The 21,515-nt window shown below is 46.5% G+C and overlaps 1 protein-coding gene across 2 annotated transcripts in view; it reads left to right on the forward strand.

Moving 5' to 3' along the window:
* SLC5A1 (solute carrier family 5 member 1) overlaps positions 1-18,398 on the forward strand; it is a 54,656-nt gene extending 36,258 nt beyond the window's left edge. For both annotated transcript variants that reach the window (XM_054593928.1, XM_054593927.1), the window contains exons 7-15: positions 1,142-1,222; positions 2,344-2,564; positions 2,802-2,937; positions 4,475-4,582; positions 7,526-7,676; positions 9,803-9,971; positions 13,101-13,316; positions 14,902-15,007; positions 18,148-18,398. In XM_054593928.1, the coding sequence (XP_054449903.1) occupies positions 1,142-1,222; positions 2,344-2,564; positions 2,802-2,937; positions 4,475-4,582; positions 7,526-7,676; positions 9,803-9,971; positions 13,101-13,316; positions 14,902-15,007; positions 18,148-18,365 (1,406 nt within the window). In that variant the 3' untranslated portion in view covers positions 18,366-18,398. The remainder of the gene's footprint in view (positions 1-1,141; positions 1,223-2,343; positions 2,565-2,801; positions 2,938-4,474; positions 4,583-7,525; positions 7,677-9,802; positions 9,972-13,100; positions 13,317-14,901; positions 15,008-18,147) is intronic.
* Positions 18,399-21,515: the final 3,117 nt, after the last annotated feature.

Raw genomic sequence — 21,515 nt, forward strand, 5'->3', positions numbered from 1 at the left:
GTCCATTCAAATAACGGCTCAAGCCCAGCCCTGGGTTGGTCACTAGGGAAGAATGAAGGGAAGTAGGAAACAAGGTTTCTTCTCTCAAGTAAGAAAAGATTCACCCAGGATGGGGTATTTGCTTGGTCCCAAATCACAGACCCTAACAAGTTATATGTAGATTGCCCCTGAAAACTCCAGTGTTGGCTGGCATGGTCAAGACAGCTTCCTCCAGGAGGTGGGGCAGGGCTCGGCCGGGGAGGTTGTGGTGAGAACGTGGGTAAGTTGGGAGAATCAGGGAGGGAGGGCCAGGGGCAGGGGCAGGCGGGAGCGTGGCACGGAGGCAGGAATGGGCAGCACGTGGGGCGGGGCAGGGTGAGCAGCAGGTGTGGGTAGCTGCAGGAGGGTGGTCAGTGGGACCTAGGGGGAGGCATGTGTCGGGGGGTGATAAGTCCTGATGATTCAAACGAGGTCACAGGGCAGGGGCAGGGGCCTTGGTAGGTAGACAGAGGTCTTGGATTTGATGTGACAGGGACTGGGAGGCACTCTGGGGAAGAAGGACGAGACTGACACATTCCAGGAGATCTCAGAGGAAGACTGGGGAAGCTGATGACATGAGGAACAACAGTCCACAAAGGGGGCCCCTTTGTGGAGGTGTTTCTCTGCCCAAGTCAGGGGCCCAGGGTCAGCGACGGAACCTGCTGCTCAGCTGGAGGCCCATAGCTTCGGGGACAAGTACTTAGATGGGCTGAGGACAGGGTCGACACACAAGTGCCCCTCTGAATGTGACTGATGACGTCCCAGTCATCCGGCAGAGATGTCAGCCCTTTGCTCTCCTCTGTGTGGAAGGTGCTTTTTCATACCTCCAAGGAGCCATCTCCTGGCTTAAAAGGATCACATCAGACTCTTCCTCCTCAAATATGGAGAAGCATTTCTCCTTTCCTCAGCGTTCCCAGCTTGTCTATGAGGAGTGGGGATGTGGGATCACGCTGAGTGGCAGACCTCTGTGACAGGACAAGAGGAGGAAGGAAGGGAGGGCAGGCGGGTGACTGGGGGGCGTGCCCAGAGGTTTGCAGAGGGAGGGTGACGGTGGGGACAGGAGGCAGGCTGACGGGTCGCTCTCCTGTGTGAGGTCAGATACATTGTCTCCTTGTCTGCTTAGGGGGCCTGGCGGCGGTGATTTACACAGACACCTTGCAGACGGCAATCATGCTCGTGGGGTCTTTCATCCTGACCGGGTTTGGTAAGTGGGGCTGGGGCAGGCTGAGCAGGCAGGGAGGCAGGGGTCGAGGTCCAGCCTCCCTGCCTGCCTTCCCTTGGGGAGTGGTCCAGCCCTGACTGGCCATCACTGTGGGTGTGTTGGGGGGCGCCTTCCTCAGCCCTGGACGTCTGAGCATGGGCCTGGCCCAGACAATACCTTATTCCCTACTGTCCTCTCTAGACAGCTGGGCCGGTGCGCCCCGCTGCGGGCCTGTGATGATGTGGCCTTCTCTCCACAAGGAAACTGGACAAAAAAAGGGATGAGACTAAATGTCCATCAGGCTAAATATATTCAAATGCTGTGTTTTGAATCTCAGATTATATCTTGTCTACATTTTGAATGTTAAATGGCCTTTCTTGTATGAGTTGATGATAGGGAACGATCCTTTTCTTATTTATGCCCTTATCTGACAAAACTTAAAAAATAAGCCGGTCTATGGTGGCCCCGCCATGCCCTAATTTGGTAAAATTGTCTGTGAAATCCTAAAGACAAGACTAGAAACCCTAGCAGAGTTACTTGTTGCGGGAGGATATAAAATACATTTTATTATACATTATATAAAATCCATTGAACCACCCCCGTGGTCCCAGGGGTCTGTGGGGCAGGGACTGGAAGGGCTTGCTTAAGGACACAGTCGACGGTGACAGGGCCCCAGACTCCGCACCCATTCTCTGTCCATCCCGCCGCATGGCTGGGACCGGGGCGGTCGGGCCTGGCCTGCATGTCCCTGCGGCTGTGTCTGGAGTCCCAAAAGCCACTGCCGACAGTAGAGGATGATGGGAAAACAGTTTTTGAATCTCGTTCAAAACCAAGCTCTTCCTGTCAGTAACTTGAATACCGTCCGTTTGTGAAGACGTTTGTGGTTGGAGCCCATGTACAGGTTATTGCTTTGGATCCTCAGTGGTCCCTAAGTGGGCTGGGCAGGGTTAAGAGTGGATGAGAAAGCCAAGGCCCAGAATGGCAAAGGGACTTGCCCAAGACCACACAGTGAGGGCTTGGCTGCAGGTCCGCTCCTCTCAGTTTCTCAGGCATCCACAGGAGTAAACACCTGTGGAAAAGGTGAGAGTTTCAGGGTGTTGATTTTTGTTACTGGTATTTTCCAGCTTTTCACGAAGTGGGAGGGTATGAGGCCTTCATGGAAAAGTATATGAAAGCCATTCCAACTGTGGTTTCTGATGGAAACATCACCATCAACAAGGAATGCTACACCCCAAGGAGTGACTCCTTCCACATCTTTCGAGATCCCCTCAAGGGAGACCTGCCATGGCCTGGGCTCATCTTTGGGCTGTCCATCCTCGCCCTGTGGTACTGGTGCACAGATCAGGTACACACGCTAGATGCGCAGGGTGGACAGGGTCTTACCCAGGGTGCTGAAGGGACTCCTGTGTGCCTGCAGCTTGTGGGGCTGGGGAAGGTAGGGCAGGGCTCACGTGCTCTGGGGTCACTGAGCCTTGATAATGTGGGAGTGCCAGGCCAAGGACCCAGGGTGCGGGGGAGGGAGCTGGGGTTGCCAGAAGGTGTCATCACCTGCACCCCTCCCTCACTGAGCTTTCCCTGGCAGGTCATTGTGCAGCGCTGCCTCTCTGCCAAGAACATGTCTCACGTGAAGGCTGGCTGTGTGATGTGCGGGTACCTGAAGCTGCTGCCCATGTTCCTCATGGTGATGCCAGGAATGATCAGCCGCATCCTGTACACAGGTGATACCTTCTGCTGGACTCAGTGGGCACTCTCTCATCCCTGGTTCCGAGTCACTGCTAAAGCCCCGTAGTTCCCTGCTCCTTCCTTTCCCCTTCCTCCTCCTCCACTTCCTCCTTGTTCCTCCTCCTCCTTCCTCCTCCTCCTCTTTTTCCCTTCTTGATACAAAGTACCAAGAACAGTGAGCAACTTGAGATCACAGAACCCATGGAGTTGCCTTCTCTGGTTTTTAAAAATTCTCTGAAGTCATGATATGCCTCTTGGTATAGCTTCTTCCAGCTAATATATGCTCGCTTCTGGCTCAGTCCCACACAGGCTGAGTCCTTAATGTTGGGAGACTCCAACCAACCTCTAGTTATCGCCTGCTCTGAGCCCCGTTTCCTGGACCATTTCCTTGAAGGAGCCCTGAGTCTTGCAGTTTGCTTTCTAGGGTGACAGATTCTCTCTTGGTCCTTTTGTGGCCTCTCCAGCATTGCCGTTGCATTTTTTTTTTTTTTTGGTAGCCATCATAGGTCAAAACTTTTCTGGACTATGACATAATGGCTAGAGAGAGAGAGAGAGAGAGAGGTGGGGGGTGGGGGGAGAGAGAGCGAGCACGCGCTGCAGAGTGATGGTTTGGTGAGCATCCTCCAGAATGAAGACAAGACAGTCTGGGGCCAGCTGTGTCCATTTCACATGCTTCTGATAGCGCGCTCACACTCCATACTGGCTCGCCTGTCACGAGAGAAATATACCTCACTGAATGGTTTACATGCTAATGGATATAACACACAAAAATATTGCAGGTTAATCAGTGCTCTAAGGAGCAGCCCTAAATGATACATTGATAGTAGGTACCTAATAAATGTTTGTTGATCTGAATTCTATAAATGTTTCCAGAATTTTCTCTAAGTCTCTCGATCATGTTCCTTTCCCCTTCCAGGCTATCTCCTTTCTACCTCTACCCTAGAGGTTCCACATGTTGGAAATACCACCCAACAGCTCCCACCCTGGGGAATTCCCTTAGGTGTCTGAGAGCTGCTTGTGAGAGCTGCTTAAAATAAGCCTCAAATTAGGAGTGACAAATCACTATGATCTTTTTCTTTCTTTCATTTTTAACGTTTTATTGTTGTGCTATTACAGATGTCCCATTTTTCTGCCTTCACCCCCCGCCCCCCACTTCCATGGTCAGTCCCCACACTGCTGTCCGTGTCCGTGACTGTGATCTTCAGGCAAATAAGACGATTGTTACTCCTGAGCGGCAGGGCAGCCAGCTGAAGCCGAAGGAGTGTGCGCCCCCTTCCCACGCCAAGCGTTTCTTTGCTTCCCCCTCCTTTGCCCAGGAACTGCCTTCTCTCCCCAGGCAGCGCTTGGAGATGGTCAGGACCAGCAGGGCAAGGACCTGGCAGTGAAGGGCTCAGCCAGGAGCCCCACTCTTTGTGGGAATATTTCAGGGCCTTGGGCAGGAATGTCTTGTTTGAAGCCTTGTTTTAAGAAAGTGAATCTTGAAAGTATTTCTCCAATGGCTGCTTGCTGACATGGCTCTTCATCTCTCTCCAGAAAAAGTGGCCTGCGTGGTCCCCTCGGAATGTGAGAAGTACTGCGGCACCAAGGTGGGCTGTACCAACATTGCCTACCCGACCCTGGTGGTGGAGCTCATGCCCAATGGTGAGATTCGTCCCCACTGGCGGGGTCTTTCTTGTGAGACTGAGAGGGCTTGGGCTTTCCACGGGTTCTGTGGGTCTTCTGGGCCAAGCCATGGCCAAGCCTGGAAGTCGGTGGGGGAAGCCTCATCCCAGGTGATGTCAGCGTTTGAACACGTCTTCCCTCAGTGGGGAGGACACATAGGGCTCAGTTGGGCTCCCAGACCAGGCACTTGGCCATCAGTCAGGCTTGGAAAAGAGGTGATTTGAAAACATGTTAAAGACAAACACAGCTTTTCCGTGCTCGTCGAAAGGTCTTTTGAAGCTTTCCTGCAGACACTAACGGCTTGCGCTAAGGGGAGGTTTACCTGGAGCATGAATTGACTTCAAGACCGTTCCCAGGAAAACCATGGAGAGAAAGGCAAGGAGTGATTCTCGCTCTAGAATGAGGACGTTTGAGGCAGTCAATGGGTGGGGTACAACGGGGCTTCTCACTATAGAGGATGTGTTACCCCAGACGACTGAGGGCAGAGAGTCCAGATTAGAGTTTTGAGGTAGACCTCTGGGGCCACTTTTCATGTTTTATATTGAAGAAAAGTCAAATTCTGGCTCAAGTGATGCAAATGTATTTAGCTTGGTGGGGGGTGGTGTCTCAGGAAATCAAAAACTCAAAGGTATTGATTTGGAGAGTTTAGAGTAAACTTGTGTAAAACTTTATTACTGAAAGAAAACATAGAGATCACCTAATCAAAGCTCTTCATTTTACAATTGGGGAAAGTGAGGCCTGCAGAAGGAAAGTGACTTTTCCAAGCCACACAGCAACTCAGTGTCTCTCTCATGTAACTCTGCTCAAGGCTGGAATAGAAGAATTTGGGATGGTCTTAAAAATTTTTTTTTTAAACCACAGACTTGATGCATGACCTTGGGCAAACCATTTGGATTCAAATTCTATAAACATGGAAGTAATAGTTAACTATTCCACTTACCTGGGCTGCTTATTAATTAAGGTTACAATTAGTATGGGTCACATGACTCTTTTAGAGTTCTGCCTTGGATCACACTGGCCTCTGTATAGGGGTTATGCCACTTCTTCAGATTAGCAGACAGACCCTGGGGGAAGACTGTGGCTCTGCACATGGTGCTAGAGGGCACTGTGCGTGACAGGAAGGCATGGCCGCAGGATTGTGTCTGAGGCTTTCGGGAGGCGGTTATCAGACTAGCCAGGGCTGTCCAGGAGGGAGCAGACTCCCTGCGAGGTAGTGGGTTTCCTGTTGCTGGAGGGTTTGAGCCCAGAAAATGTGACGGGGATTCAGGTCTCAGACGGATGGCGGGCTAAGTGAGCCTACGTTTACTTTTAATTCTGAGGCTGAGGCTGTCCTCTCGATGGTGGGCCCTCAGCGCGGCCTGCCCTTCCAGCCTCATCGGGGAAAACCCTGTGCTCTCCTTGGTATGAAAAGTCTATTAAAGATTATAGCAACCATGCTTTTCATGACTAGGGAAAATTTTAAAATGGCAATTCCTTATTCTGATTTGGGCAGCCATAGTATCTCCCCCCCTATTTAACCCACCAAGAAATGAAGCCCATGGGTTGGCATGCCTTGCCAAGGGTCAGTTGGACAGAGAGCCTTGTCTTTTCTTTTTCCAGATAACTTTACTGAGCTATACTTCACACACTATACGATTTTCATAGGGTATACAATGAATGGCTTTTAGTATTATATTCACAGAGTTGAGTAACCATCAACACAATCAATTAAAAAATTTTTGTCTTCCTCCACAGAAATCCTGGTCCTTTGGCAATCACTCCATACTTCATCCCAGACCCCTAGCCCTTGGCAACCACTAATCTCCTTTCTGTCCCTGTGGCTTTGCTTACTCTGGACATTTCATAGAAATGGGATCATACAATATTCTTTTGTGTCTGGCTTCTTCCACTTGGTATAATGTTTTCAGGGTTCATCCAGGTTGTAGCGTTGTATCAGTACTTCATTCCTTTCTATTGATGAATAAGATTCCATTGCATGGATATACTACATTTTGTTTATCCATTTATCAGTGGATGGACATTGTGTGTTTCCACTTTTTAGCTATTATATATAATACTGGTATGAACATTCATGTACAAATTTTTGTATGGACACATGCTCTCATTTCTTTTGGGTAGCTACGTAGGAGTAGAATTGGTGGGTCATATGGTAACTCAGTGTTTAACTATTTGAGGAACTGCAAGACTATTTTCCATAGCAGCTGTACCATTTTACATTACTGCCAGAAATGTATGAGGGTTTCTATTTCTCTACATACCTACCCACACTTGTTATTATCTGTCTTTTTTTTTATTATTATAGCCACCCTAGTAGGTGTAAAGTAGTAGCTCATTGTGGTTTTGATTTAAATTTCCCTGATGAACATTTTTTCATGTGATTATTAACCACTTGTTTATCTTTTTTGGAGAAGTGTCTATTCAGATCCTTTGGCCATTTGTAAAATGAATTGTCTTTTTATTATTGAGTTGTAGGAGTTCTTTACATATCCTGTATACTAATCTATATTAGATATGATTTGCAAATATTTTCTCCCATTCAATGGATTGTCTTTTTACTTTCTTGAATCCTAGTGTAAACATTTATGCTATATCACGAGTCTTTTGGATGAGAGATCTTATAAAATCCCCTTAGGTGGAAACACGTACACGCACACACCATCACCACCATCATCGCCATCATTATTCAACTGCAAAATATGAATCTCATATATCTTTTGTCCCTACCTCTTTGTTGACTGCTGTGGGTTTACAATATAAGGTAAAGCCACAATCCATTCTTTAAAATGTCTAGTCTTTCTGGAGAGACAAATCAAAGACCAACCATGGCATGATTTCAGAAGGCAAACAAATGTATCCTCACATGTTCCAGTACCAAAGAGCTGATGTGCTATGTGTACCACTCATTACCTCCTTCTCTTCCAGGACTGCGAGGCCTGATGCTGTCAGTCATGTTGGCTTCTCTCATGAGCTCCCTGACATCCATCTTCAACAGCGCCAGCACCCTCTTCACCATGGACATCTACACCAAGATCCGGAAGAAGGCGACTGAGAAAGAGCTCATGATTGCAGGAAGGTAAATGCAGCTTCCCCCTGCCATGCACCAGGGAAGCTTGAGTAATTACAGAGGTTCCCCCAAGCTAGAGAAGGCTGGTAGATGCTTGGATAGAATGGGAGCAATCTCTGTGGCTAATTATATTTGCCCTCCAGTAGCCTCAACTTTAAATTGGAGATCATCAAACAATTCCCCTCTAGAGTGAGGAGTGACATCAGAAATCATCTAATCTAACCCTCAATTTATCAGTGAGGAAAATAAGGGTCATCTGGTCTAAATCTAGGCAGCTGGGACAATGGCAGGGCCATGACCGGAACCCATGGCCAACTGAGTCCTTGTCTGTGGTGCTTTACACTGCCCCATGCTGCCCGCCACAGCGCTCCACACTGAAGCTTTCCTTACCGGCCATCTTTGAGGTCCAGATGCCCCCAGTGACCTGACCCTTAGCTGCAACATTTTGCAGGGCCACTGTGAGTATCAAGTGATACTGTGCTTGGGAACATGGTCTGTAAAATCTAAAACGGTGGTCTATGTACACTTTTGTTATTGTCAGTGGGCTAATGGACACAACAGGATATGGAAAGCAGTAAGCATTGACACGTGGGTCAGGTGTGCTCATTACCATGATTACCCATGATCAAATGGTCTGAACAGAGGACTGGCAGGAGCTCTGCTGTGTCTCTCCATGGGGCTGTGGCAGGTCAACCTCCACAGGGCAGGTGGAACAAGTCCCTGGGAAGTCAGTCAAGAGAAAGGTCCCCTGTGAGTGCAGGAAGGGTAAGGGCTCCTCCTCATTGTTCTCATGATCAAGATTAGGGCAAAGAAAGAAAGGAAAACTGACAGGTCACTCTCCGGTGACAAGATGAGAGTCTGCTACTCTGCTTCACAAGATGTAACACCGTTACCCTGACTAATTTTTCACTGGAAAGGAGTTTACTGGCTTTTTATGTTATTTATAAGGCTCAAGATGCAACCTGGGAAGAGAATCATTTTGTTACTTTGCTCAGAGCTGGACCTTTGGCCCTGAGACTATGGTGAACTTGCATTTTTGTGTGTGCCATGACTGCCACCCTGGGGCTTGTCCCTGCTCTAGATAAGCTCACACTTACAGGAAATAATCCCACACTTTGCTGTGGGGACTGTACGAGCCATCAAGGGTTCAGAGAAACAAGGAGTGTAGCATGCAGTAGTTGGGGAAGGCTCCTGGGGGAGGGGGTCCCTTAGCTGGGTCCACAATCCTGGGTGAGGTTTCGGTAAGTGGGGTGTGGTGGGGAAGGCATTCCAGAGTGAGAAATATGTGAGCAAAAACAGTGTTTCTTGAAGGTTATTTTCAGACTTCTTTTGCCTTAAATTCAGGTAATCAAGGCATGGGAATCACAGCCTTCTTTCTAATTAAATCAAGAGTACCAGTAAGAGAACTTGTAAGGGAACCCTCCAATCATTTCAGGGTTTGAAATGAAACTCAATTGGAGGAGAGAGAGAAATACTTGGCAGTGTTCCTTTCCATCCAGACTGTTCCTTTATAAGTTCTTCTTGGCTTATGATTTTTAACTTTACTATGAAGAAGCAGCAGAAGAGGAAAGAGGTGAAGAAAATAATATAGTCTTTGCTATGTATTGAGTGCTTACTACTTGCTAACCTATTTGCCTACTATTTGCTTTACTATAGCTAGTCCTTATTCCAACCTTGTAAGAATCAGTCATAGTGTTCCCAGGTTATAGATGCAGAAATCAAGACTCTGAGAGGTAAAGCAAGGTGTCCTATGTCGCAGAGAGAAAATGAAAATTTGAATCCAGGACTGCCTGGATCCAAAGTTCACATCTGTGTTCCTATACTCTACTGCCTCTCAAAGTGGGATTCTCTTACGGTAGTGACTGGTTTAGGTTACTATTGAAAGTCAACTGCATTCCAGTTACTCATAGGCACAGGTGCCTTTCCCAAGGAAGCAGAATATGGGAGAAAAAAGCCTCAAGAATGAATTTGCTAACTATTTCCTTGCTGGGGTCATTATATATATATATATATATATATATATATATATATTATATATATATATAATGCTAGTTATTTATGTATTAGACAAACAGCTATGTATTTTTATTCATGTAGGGCCAACTAGTGACACTCTTTTGGGGCTTTGATTTCAGATTGTTCATCCTGGCACTGATCGGCATCAGCATCGCCTGGGTGCCCGTTGTACAGTCAGCACAAAGTGGGCAGCTCTTTGATTACATCCAGTCCATCACGAGTTACTTGGGCCCGCCCATCGCCGCTGTCTTCCTGCTCGCCATTTTCTGCAAGAGAGTCAACGAGCCGGTAAGTATCGTTCGCGTGTAGCCAGAAAGGCTCACTCTGGCACAGAAGTGCCTGCCTGGACTTGCCTGTTCCCTGCGGGAGGGATTCAGTTTCCCAGGGATCTCAGGCTGGAACGGATGGGCTGCTGAGGGTGTGTATGGGGATGTTTCCAGGGGCCATGGGATTCTCAGGGGTTCACATTCTCTTGGACTCCCCTCTCTTCCTTACTGCAGGTTCCAAGCTAACTTCCCACTAATGATGTACATTTTCCATCCAATCTTGGTGATTTTTCCCCAGTGACATAGCTCTCCCTGGGAAGTCTGTAGCTCCTGGCAAGCAGCTGCAGAGGAAGTCCTTGCACAGGCCGCCTCCCATGGTTCTGCAGTGAGCTCAGCTTCCCGGCCAGCACTTACCAGAGCCCAGTGAGGGTGCTCGAGCACTTTATATGCAAAATAACATAACAGTCGAGGGGTAAAAGGTGGCACAAAAAATTAGTACGGAGGGATTCCTAGAAAGGCTACTCCAACATGAGCTGAGACTGAGAGGGAGGAGAAGGCATTCAAGGCAGAGAGAACAACACTACCCAGGACTTGGAGGTGGAGGCAGGAGGACAGGGCAGAGGGTGAGAAACTTGTCAGGCATCTCACCTGGCAGGAGAGGGAGTTAGTGTGTGTGGATAATCGAAGACATAGTCGGAGAGGCAGGTTAAGTTTAGATGAGGCATGGCCCCTTCGAAAGCCAGGCTAAAGAGTTTGGGTCACCAGTGGGGTACTTTGTAGGTTCTGAAGCACCGTGAAAATGATTCCTTCAGACACGGCTGCTGATTGGAGTGTTGCTCAGCTGTCTCTGCATCCGACCATCGACGTGCTTGGGGAGGGCAGGGGAGCCACGGGGGTGCTGACTGTGTGGCTCATTGTGAAACAACGCAAATGGTGACCCATGTTTGGTTGGAGACAACCCCTTTCTCTCAGTAGGTCTGAAACAAACACACATCAGGGAAATACCTCACTGGAGTGACCCCGCTTTGGGGGGCATAAATCACCACATGTGTCTCTCTTTATTCGACATTTGCTATTAGGGAGATAGTCCAGACTTGCCTGGGACACAAAACTGGGTGAACAGATAAAGACCCCTGGGAGATCAGAATTGGACCTGAAAGTGACCTTGGCAAGTTAGGGAAATGGGCACACAATGGGGTGAGTTTCCTTAGGGATTGGCAAAGCCTCGTTCACTGGGAGATTTCTAAAAGACAAGTTAGGAGCATGTGGCTAGAAGCTTAGCTGGGTACTGTGGTGGGCCACGAGCAGATTCAATTCAGCAATGGACCAGGGCTTTGAAAAAAATAAGGCTAAGGATTGGGATAGAATGTAAATGTCCTCAAGGCGGGGGGTGATTCTGCCCTCCCCAGAGGACACAGGGCAATGCCTGGGCACATTTTTGACTACTATAATTTGGGGAATATGACTGGCATTTAGTGGGTGCAGCTCAGGGATGCTGCTAAACATTCTCTAATATGCAAGACAGCCCCCCAGCCCAGCAATGAGTTATCCAGCCCAAGTGTCCAGAGATGAGGGTGAAGAACCCTGACCTAGAATCTCCAGAGAGCAGCACGCAGAGGCTGTGAGCGACCCTCAGGACTGGCCAGGCTCTGTGTCTGCTGCGGGGTGACTCCAAATTTTGAGGGAAATGTCCAAGGCTCCCAGATTTTTCAAGCACCTCCTGAGAATGAAGACTAAAGTAATAGGAGACACCAAGTGCCAGAAAAGAAAGAAAGCCTTAGCAAGTTTTATTGCTACTGTTCACACAAAACAAACTCAAGAAATCATTTATATGACCAAATAAATGTATGGGGGATAAATGGGAAACATCTTTTCCTTTTTCCTTGTTCATTTATTCGTCTAGCAGGCATTTCCTGATGTCAGACACGGGGCTAGGCACTAGCAACACAAAGGGAGAGAACATGGGTTCCTTCCCGGGGCGAGCACACAGTCCAGATGAGGAGGCTGAGAAGGGACTGTGTGGTTACGCAGCAGGGTGCTCAGTGCCTGCTGGAGGTGTGTCCACAGTGCGGCAGCCACGGCAAGGAGGGTGTGCCCACCCAGTTCTGTCTGCAGAGGAGAGGGGACACTCAGGTTAGGATGAGGTTACCGGGAAGGGAAGAGCCTTACTCTCCTAGGTAGAGGGTATGACCTGTGCAAAGACCTGGGACAGGAACATACATGACACATTTAAAGAGTAGCTGGTAATTTAGTGCACCTGGAATACAAAGTGTATGGCTACCGATGGCTAATGAAGGGCTATTCAGATCAACACCTGACAAAATCATAAATGCTCTTTTTGGCCACCCTTCTACGTGCTCACACTACTTTGCCACTTGCCCTTTAAAATGTGGCCTCTAGATTCAGATCTGGTCTTGCAGGTGAAGGCTCATAAGAAAGGGAAAGAGAGGAAGGAAGGAAGGAAGGAAGGAAGAAGGAAGGAAGGAAGGAAGGAAGGAAGGGAAGGAAGGACATGGGTGGAAAGAACGGGTTAAAAAAAACCCCTGAAAAATCACCCTCAATATTTCTAGTCTCTTAAAAGTTTCCATATTTATAATATGCAAACTCTAAATTTAATGTAAAAGCACATAGAATAATTTTATATTCTCAAGTTAAAAACATGACTTTGAATTTATAAAAGGATCTTATATAAAAGTTTCTATCTCCTCTATCCTCAAAAGACCCAATTGCTTTTTCCATGTCTTTGAGGAATACAAACTATTTCACAATTACTTTACATTTAAATGTGTCTAAATCTGGAGAAAACGATAACAGTAGCTACAGCTAGAGAGATTCAAATTATTTTTAAAGTTAAAGGGAATTTTTGGAAGTAAGGCTTTGGATTGATATTCTAATAACCCAGTTATTAGACACTTTACTCCATTATAATGTGAATCCTTGTCTTATGACTGGATAAAATCACATCACTAAACATGACAAGCATGATGCCCACCCAAGGCCCGACACAACACTCCTTGCCATTCCAGTGTTCTGGCTTCAGGTGGTCTGCGGTTATCATTTCTCTCACCTTTATTCTTTTGCCTCTGTCCTTCAGGAGTGCGCAGCTGTTTTGTGTGTTCAGCATTTGGTAACCCAAGGCTTTCTTCCACAGGGAGCCTTTTGGGGACTGATCATAGGATTTCTGATTGGGGTGTCCCGTATGATCGCCGAGTTTGCTTACGGAACCGGGAGCTGCATGGAACCTAGCAACTGCCCCACGATTATCTGTGGTGTGCACTACCTGTACTTTGCCATCATCCTCTTTGTCATTTCTGTCATCATCATCTTGGGCATCTCCCTCTTCACCAAGCCCATTGAAGATAAGCATGTGAGTATCCCCTTGGGAGACCTGTCCTGCCCTTGTTCCACATTCACGCTGCAATGCCCACCTTGGTTGCCCCCAGCTCAACTAGACACCTCACAGTCACGTGACGAAATAGCCCATCCTTGCCATGGTGTCCTGTAGAAGGACACAGGATAGGAAGCTCGGCGTGACAGCAGGGCAGTCTCAATCATGTGTCTTCAGCAGGGGTCCTCGAGCACTCTATATCTCCATCCAGGGGCTAGTCTCTGAGTTATGTTCCCAGGTGACAGCTCAGGTGCAAGGGCGTGAGATCGCATGGGCAGCACAGCGGCTGCCCTGGCTGAGGTGCTCATGTCCCAAGTAGGGACTTAGAGTTCTTGTAACACTTCCACGGTCAGAACTTCCAGGGGTCCCAGCAAGAGGTGTACCTAGTTACAAAAATCACCACACTCAGGGAAATCTGCAGTATGATTTACCCTTTGGTTTCCCCTATTTAAGCCTCTAAATAGTGGCCCATAGAACTCAAGAAATCTCAAACAATATTGATGACTGATTCAAGACTTCAAAAATGACAAGTACTCTTCTTCAGCTCTAGATGTCGCCCTTGGATTAGGGTATATTCACAGCCCTCCCACTGCAGGTGAAGATGACCAATTAGAGGCTTCCCCTGCTCTCCCACAAGCAATATAGTCTGGTAACTCAATACACCTGGCGTTCTACCTTTTTCAGGTTTCCAAGAAACAGAGATAGAGGGTTAACCCAGGATCAAATTTTCCATAGAGAAAGACAAAGGGTTTTCTTAACCCATCGCACTTACATAGATACAGGGACTCAAGAAATCCATAGGAGATCCTCAACCTCATGGTCAAATGTTCCAAGCTGTGAGCAAACTTAATGTCAAAGAAAAATTGCTTTTATAGCAGCAGAACCACCATGTTTATTTACTGAATCTATCACAAGCCTTCTGTTGTATTAATTCTTCCCGACATCTCTGTCTTTGGAAGTATCGCAGCCCCAAACACATTTAGGCTTCATGCTTCCTCTTGCTGTAGAGAAAGCAAGGTGGTCACCAAAGAGGGCGTGGTTGGGATGAACAGGCTGCACTGATTTTCAGACTTCAAGTTTCAGGTTTCACGTCAACAGAGACTGTGGCCTCCAGTCCTTTCCTGTTGTAAATGGCTCATGATTCTATAAACTCTCTCCCCATAATATGACAAACCCATAGCACAAAAATGCCATCTTATGCTGCTGGTCTGGACAGATGGGTGTCTTGCTTTGTTTCCCAGAGCTGGTGCTAAAAGGAACAAATTCATTTGTCTTACGAAGCAAGAGTTCATTCATTCAAAACATTTCTGTAGTCAAGGCAGCCTCTTAGCCTCAGAATACACATATGTCATACGGCCTAGTGTTTCCAGGTGTATGGTTTACATCTAAGTTCCTGACATTTTTAGATAAAATGCTATGGACCTGAATTGTTATGTATGTTCTTATTGGTGCTGAGAGGCCACATTCCTTTTTCTTTCTTGATGCATATCTCTTTGTTCTCCCAACTTCTTGGCCCGAGACACGGTTTGGATCCTTCTGCTAGCCTGTTCTGTTTTTTCCACAGCTCTACCGCCTGTGTTGGACCCTGCGCAACAGCAAAGAGGAGCGTATCGACCTAGATGCAGAAGAGGAAAGCATCCATGAAACCCAAGATGAGGCCCTTGAAATAGGTGACTCATGACTCAGAGGCTATTCCCTAGCCTTAAAAAGTTAACTCCTACCACAGCAAGACCATTTTACTGAAGGCTTCACTAAGTGCCTTCGTCAAAGCTCAGATCTCTCTCCTAGGGGCAGTAGCGAGCCGGGTAGGCTGTGTGTGAGACGAATAAATGGGTTTTGGGGTATTCACTCTGAAGGTTGGTCAAAGGGAGGAGGGAAGTACAGAATCATTCCAGCTCCCTCACCCTTCATAGTTTACAGTGCTCCGTGATCAAGGGTGGGTGAGGAATTTGCCACCGTTACTTGATTTGGGACATGGCCAAGGGCAAGGGAAGAGTCAGAGCTCTTCTGACAGAGCCTGTGAGCTGAAAGCAGGTAGAATCAAAGCTATGGCTAGTCCTGATGCCATCAGGAGAATGGGATAGAGGCTCAGGGATCTTCTATCTTACTGGCTTACCACATCAGACTTAGAAAATCAAATTTCCCTGGAAGTCTAGTGAGAGAATCCCTAGTCAGTGCTCAGAGATTTATCCTGATCATAGAGACATGCTTTCCTCAACTTCTGTGTTGCAACTTTCCTCTTCTACTTGGAGGATGGTTGTGGAGATGTGTGGTGTATGGTGATGTGGGAGCTCAAGGTTGTATGTTCTCTCCCTGATGTTGGGCAGAAGGTCTCATCACTCCATCTGAAGGGAGAGCAGATACAGCAGAACAAGTTCTGAATCTGGCCACCAGGAACTTCACAGAATCCTAGCTCTGGAAAGGGCCCTAATTAATTTGGTCTTATCACCCCATTTTAAAGACATGTAAATTGATGCTCTGAAACAGAGGCTTTGCCTGGAGCCACAGGCAGCTGACCCGGGTATTGAAAAAGGCAGCAGTGGCCTGCTTCAGGGGAGCGGGCCAGAATGAGCATGCCCCCCCGCGTCCCCCACCTCCAGACATGACCCCACGTTGAGTAAGAATATCATAGATTTTAAAGGGTAATGCATAGAATATTTTGAATGTTTTAATGTGGAAGAAGAGATTAGGTTGTGGTTCCCCACCACTCCCACCAGCACTGAGGCATGGCTGGAAAGAACCCATCCCATTTTAACTCAAAGTAAAGAGGCAGGATAGTGTAGAGACAGAGTGTGGGATTTGGATTCAGGAAGAACTTGGATTGAATCCTAACTTCTCTACTTACTACCCTGTGCAAATTATTTCATTTTTCTAAAGCTGAGGCTCATCACTTAAAAGTATTCTAAATGATAGCCTATACTTCATAGCACTGTTAGAAATATTGAAGGAAATAATGCTCTGCAATAGAATTGGCTATAATTATACCATTATGATTGCAACTCAGGAAAGGTTTTCTGGGTTTGTTTCAGAAGAGGTGAGCAACAAGCTGCATCTATCAGGGATGCCTAGAGGGGACTCCCACACTGGCTAGAGAATTAGCTTAGTGACTTCTGGGGTTCATGGCAGAAGTTGAACTCTGTTGTTTCTGGATGAACTCATGGTGAAATCATACTGAACACCCTGCCCTTACAGTACAATAAACTAAGATCCTAGAGGGCTTTAATAGACAGTGGTGGCCCCCCGTCATTCTCCAAGAAACAGCAGTGTGAGAATTCACCGCTACATCGTGGCCGCTGCCACCATCATCATGACAGATAACAATGCGACCATAATGTATTCTAATTATGAATACTTTAGTACTTAATTTTGGCACCACATCATACTTTCAAAGCAGATAATGCAAGTATAATTCTTCCAATTTTAAAGATGAGTAAATGAGACATAGAAGCTTTCTCAAGGCCACCCAACTTTAAAATTTTTTAAAGTTGATTTTTAGAGGAAGGGAGGAAGAGAGGGAGGGAAGAAGGGAGTGGGGGGCTGGGGAGAGAGAGAGAGAGAGAAAGAGAGAGAGAGAGAGAGAGAGAGAGATTTGATTGTCATTCCATGCATCCACTGGTTGCTTCCTGTATGTGCCCTGACTGGGGATCAAACCTGGAACCCTGGTGCATTGAGAGGATGCTCTAACCAACTGAGCAACTTGGCCAGGGTCCTTCCAACATTTTAATGGCCCAAACAAGCATGAGTTTCTCATTTGAGCCATCACCATTCTCCTATTTTGGTGAAGTCAATAAAAGTACAGAGGTACAAGGAGGCTTGTCTATCTCTTATGTGTGTGAGAGTGAAAAGAGAGGTGTCAACACTTCTTGACACCTACTTTGTCCAGGGTGGTCTCTCACTCAATCTTATAATGAAGAAGGCATTATTTATCCAGTTTTACAGATACAGAAAATGAGAGGTGAATTAACAAGATCACTAAAGCAGGTTTTGGTCCCAGTTCTGATGCACGTATGTGCTTGATCACTACAAAGGTTCTTTCCAATTCTAAAATTCTGTGGCCTAAAAATGGGAGAGTGGAGAGCCGTGATCCTTGACTGTGGTGCTGAGAGCACAGTGGGCTTCAGTTGGTATCTAGTGAGTTACAGACCTGGTTTTCCAACTCTGGTCTATCTCCAATGCCATACCTGGGCAGAGGGGAGAATGAGTCCCCGTGGTGGGCATCCACTCCGAATGGCAGGCCAGTTGGATGATCGGATTCAGCAGCATTGATGGGCACCATCACGTCTTAAGCCCTGGGAGTGTTATCACTGCTGCCCTGTTCAGACTGATTCTTACTGCACTGCTGGATCTATTGCAAAGCAAGGAGTTCCAGGTGTGACCAATGAACTCCTGAGTGATGAGATTCTCATTGCCTTTTAGCGATGTAGCAAACAGATATGTTCATATGTTTCAGAGGTGTTACAGTGCTCAGCCCATTGTTAACATCTGTCTGCCGTAAACTATTGTTCCCTGTTTGCTTCTAATGGTTCTAAACGAAAACATGTTTGCGTTTGGTCTGATAGGGATGAAATGTAGGCTAGCTGATCATAAGGAGGTAGAATCCACCCATTAACATCATCTTATAATTAACCAAGTTGACTCAAACATTTTTTACCTTTTCCATTCCTCTGAATAAGAAAATTGGGAAGGGTCTGCAGGATGGCAGCTGTTCCATGATATGACATTCTCCCCTCTACCCCGGGGAAACATTTTCTAATTCCTTCTAGTCCACTTCTGTATCCAACAATTCTTTTATTCCTTTTCCCCAACACAGAATATCCTGAGGAGAAAAAAGGATGCTGCAGGAAGGCCTATGACCTGTTCTGTGGCCTGGACCAGCAGAAGGGCCCAAAGATGACAAAGGAAGAGGAGGCAGCCATGAAGCTGATGATGACAGACACCTCCGAGAAGCCTTTGTGGAGGACGGTAGTGAACATCAACGGCATCATCCTGTTGACCGTGGCCGTCTTCTGCCACGCGTATTTTGCCTGAGCCCTGCCCTCTGCCGCAGACTGTTCTCATAAAGGCCGGGCTATTTACTTTGCCTCCCTTCCGTCCCTTTCTGCGGTGCTGAAGGGAAACCAACTAGTTGTAAATTTTGACCAGTTGACAAATGTGCACATATGTAATTATAGGATAGCTGGATAAAAGTGATTAATTTGTTGTTAACTTATATATTTGAGGCCAGTGTGATATAGTCAGGTATACATATCAGAGACACAGAAGAAAAGTCCACTCATTCATGAAAAATCAGACAAAGAAACGGAAGCCCTAGGACGTCTGATGCACGTTTGTCTCAGGTAGATTCAGTACATCAACATTGTTTGTAACCTTTGAATGTCATTTTTCAGAACTGCCACTTGTTCCTGCCACTTGCCCTATCTTGTCCTCCTCAACTTTAAAAAAAAAAATTCTCTCCTCATCACATCCCTATCAAATTTTTCTTGGCACAAAAAAATCAATCTGATAAATTGATAAACCCATTGGAGCTGAGGATGGGTGCTTGATGGGGTCCCTATCTGGGTGTTTGCTCTTTGAAGGAAAGAAGAGGGACCTGAGAGCAGTGCTTACCCCAAAGCAGCGCAAAGCCAAATGGAAATATTGCTATTATGAGACAGGCATTTTTGTTGTTGTTGTTGCTATTTTGGAAGGTCAGAGAAAAGACAACAAACCAGCTACAAGGCAATCTTTGAAAAGTAGTTAGTTGGTCAAGATTAATAATACTGAGCAAACTGTCAACAAATCTCAATCTCAAGGCCAGTGAGGGGAAAAAGATAATCTTGAGTCACTAGGATTTTCTGAGCGTCTTAAAAATGTCCAGCAGGGGTTCCTCATGTTGGAGATTTCACTCATTTTGGCATTCGCCGTGCCTGGACTGTGTTGGCCACTCAGCAATGTTTGTGGACTGAATGAATAACATGGGCATTATTTATAAACACATGCTTTATTTTCGGTTAACCTCTTCTGTGGCTGCACGAAGCACACACCGTGGTGACTGTCGTGCATTTTCCATAGGCCACTCTTCTTCCTGGTGTGGATGTTGACATATGGGCTCAGAAGTTGACTCTGTGTCACATGTGTCACAAGAGGCACAGGAAGCGTGCCTCTTGGGGATTCTGTCATCACAAAGCAGCCATGCTCTCCTGAAATATTGAAACAATTAGCCTGAGATCCTCCTCCCCATGAATTCACGTGACCACAGCCCTTACCCCTGTCAGTTGTCTGGACTGGTGAACATTCGCTGAGCAAGGTTGGGGCACGTGGTTTCTGTTCTGTTGGGAGTGCTCAACACTTTTAGCTGAGTGGAGTGTATTTCTTGTTGAACCTGTTTGTTTCCTAGAGAGAAATTTTTAAAATTTAACTTAAATTCAATGAGTTAAATATAATTCTTTCAATTCCACCTGTGAAATCTTAATTATATTGTAATATAATCTCATTAAAGTAAACAAACAGTCATGATGGTCGCATTGGCTGGTTTCAGGCTCGTTTAGCAAAGAGCTGGGACCTGAGGCTCTGCGGAGCTTAGAGGGGTTATGGCTCCACAGGTGAAGGAGTGGCTTGTTCTATGGAAGGAAACCCAGAGATCACTGTTTGATGTGCCCTTATAGTCCTCTTAAGCTAGGAAGAGAAGGCGGAAAAGTAGAGAATTTCACATGGCTAGCATTGCTCAGTGTATTGAGTTTTGTGTGGAGTTGGTGGCAGTTTCAAGTTTTGAGAGGATAAAGGGAGAGGGTTGATGCTGAGGGATGGAGTGGGCACAAAGTACCTAGTTCGTCCTGGGTTCTGTGTCTGGTTTTGCCAATGATTCATTGTGTATATTGTGGTAAATTATGTTGTCTCAACTGTGTATTTTTCTCTTTGAAAAATGGGAACCTTGGTGCTTATAGTATCTCCCTACCTCCTCTGGGTGTGATGAGGTCGCTTGGCCAAGGGGATAGGAGATACATACATGAAAGGTGACCTACAGATGTTGTATTAGGCTGCATTTAGTCCCATAATTAAAATTTATTCTTGTACTTTGATAAAAATAAACACATTAAAAACCATAACATCCAGGTTTCCTGTTCTCTAGAGATTCTGGACAAATGTGCATGTCTGTGGTGAGTTTTGTTGGTGTAACATATGGATTAGAAAGCAGGAGCCAAGAAAGTTAAGAGTAGAATATAACAATGTGAAAAAAATGTAGGAGCTTGGAAATAATTTTGATTTCAAAATCACTAGTAAACACAAGGTGAGTAGCTCTACCTTCATTGTATAATAGCCTGTTAGAATAGACTGAGCCACATGGGTAACCAGGGACCAGGAACCAATCAACTGTACCAGAATAATTTCAGGGTACAAGGAAGAGCAATTCTTTTCTTCCAATGGAAGATGGGTGTTGTGGGGCAGAGTGATTGTTTATTAATGCACAGTTTATAGAGCTGAAAAAAGAAATCGTGCCCTATCAAGCAAAACAAGCCTCTTTAAATATGGATGACTCTCAAAAGGAAAAGACAGGCCTCCTACCCAGCAAAATAAAGCGGGTCCTGAGGCCTTTGGCATGTTCTGTGCTGCTGAGCCAGGCACTGGTGTTCACTTAGAGAAACTTCTCCCTTTCGAACTCACTAGAACCCACTCTTTGCTGGTGGTGAAGTCACCACTTCCTGAAAGATGTGCTGCAGCCTGTTCTGTGTCACAAAAGCAAACCCTGGGAGAAAAACACATATGTACTTAGTTGGAGAAGAGGGGTTTCTTAACACCATCCCATCTCTAAGAAAACTCCTTCTAACCTTCAGTTTGGATTTAGGTAAATGAAACTGTTTGAATGAGGTACCAGTGCCTTGCTGGGTTGGTGGGGACAGGATTAGGGAGGGGTGGGTGAGGTTCATCGGACAGCGTTGTTTGACTGGCTCCAGACGATGCAGGTGAGTGCCGTTCAGTCTGCCCCCGCAGTGCATCCCTGACACAGCCCGTGTTTGCAGTCTTATGAGCAACTCAAAGAATAGGTGGTCTGACGCGATTCATCCCGTGCCTGGAGAACTGGTGGCAAACGTTCAACTGATAAAGGGACCTTCTTCACACATGCGTGCTGGCAGCACATACACACACATTTCAGAATCAAAGGGCTTAGAGTGGTGGTTTGCAAGCTACAGCTCTATTAAA

Source organism: Pteronotus mesoamericanus, unplaced genomic scaffold, assembly GCF_021234165.1.
Source record: "Pteronotus mesoamericanus isolate MK-2021 breed Mesoamerican mustached bat unplaced genomic scaffold, CSHL_Meso_final scaffold_507, whole genome shotgun sequence".
Classification (NCBI taxonomy): domain Eukaryota; kingdom Metazoa; phylum Chordata; class Mammalia; order Chiroptera; family Mormoopidae; genus Pteronotus; species Pteronotus mesoamericanus.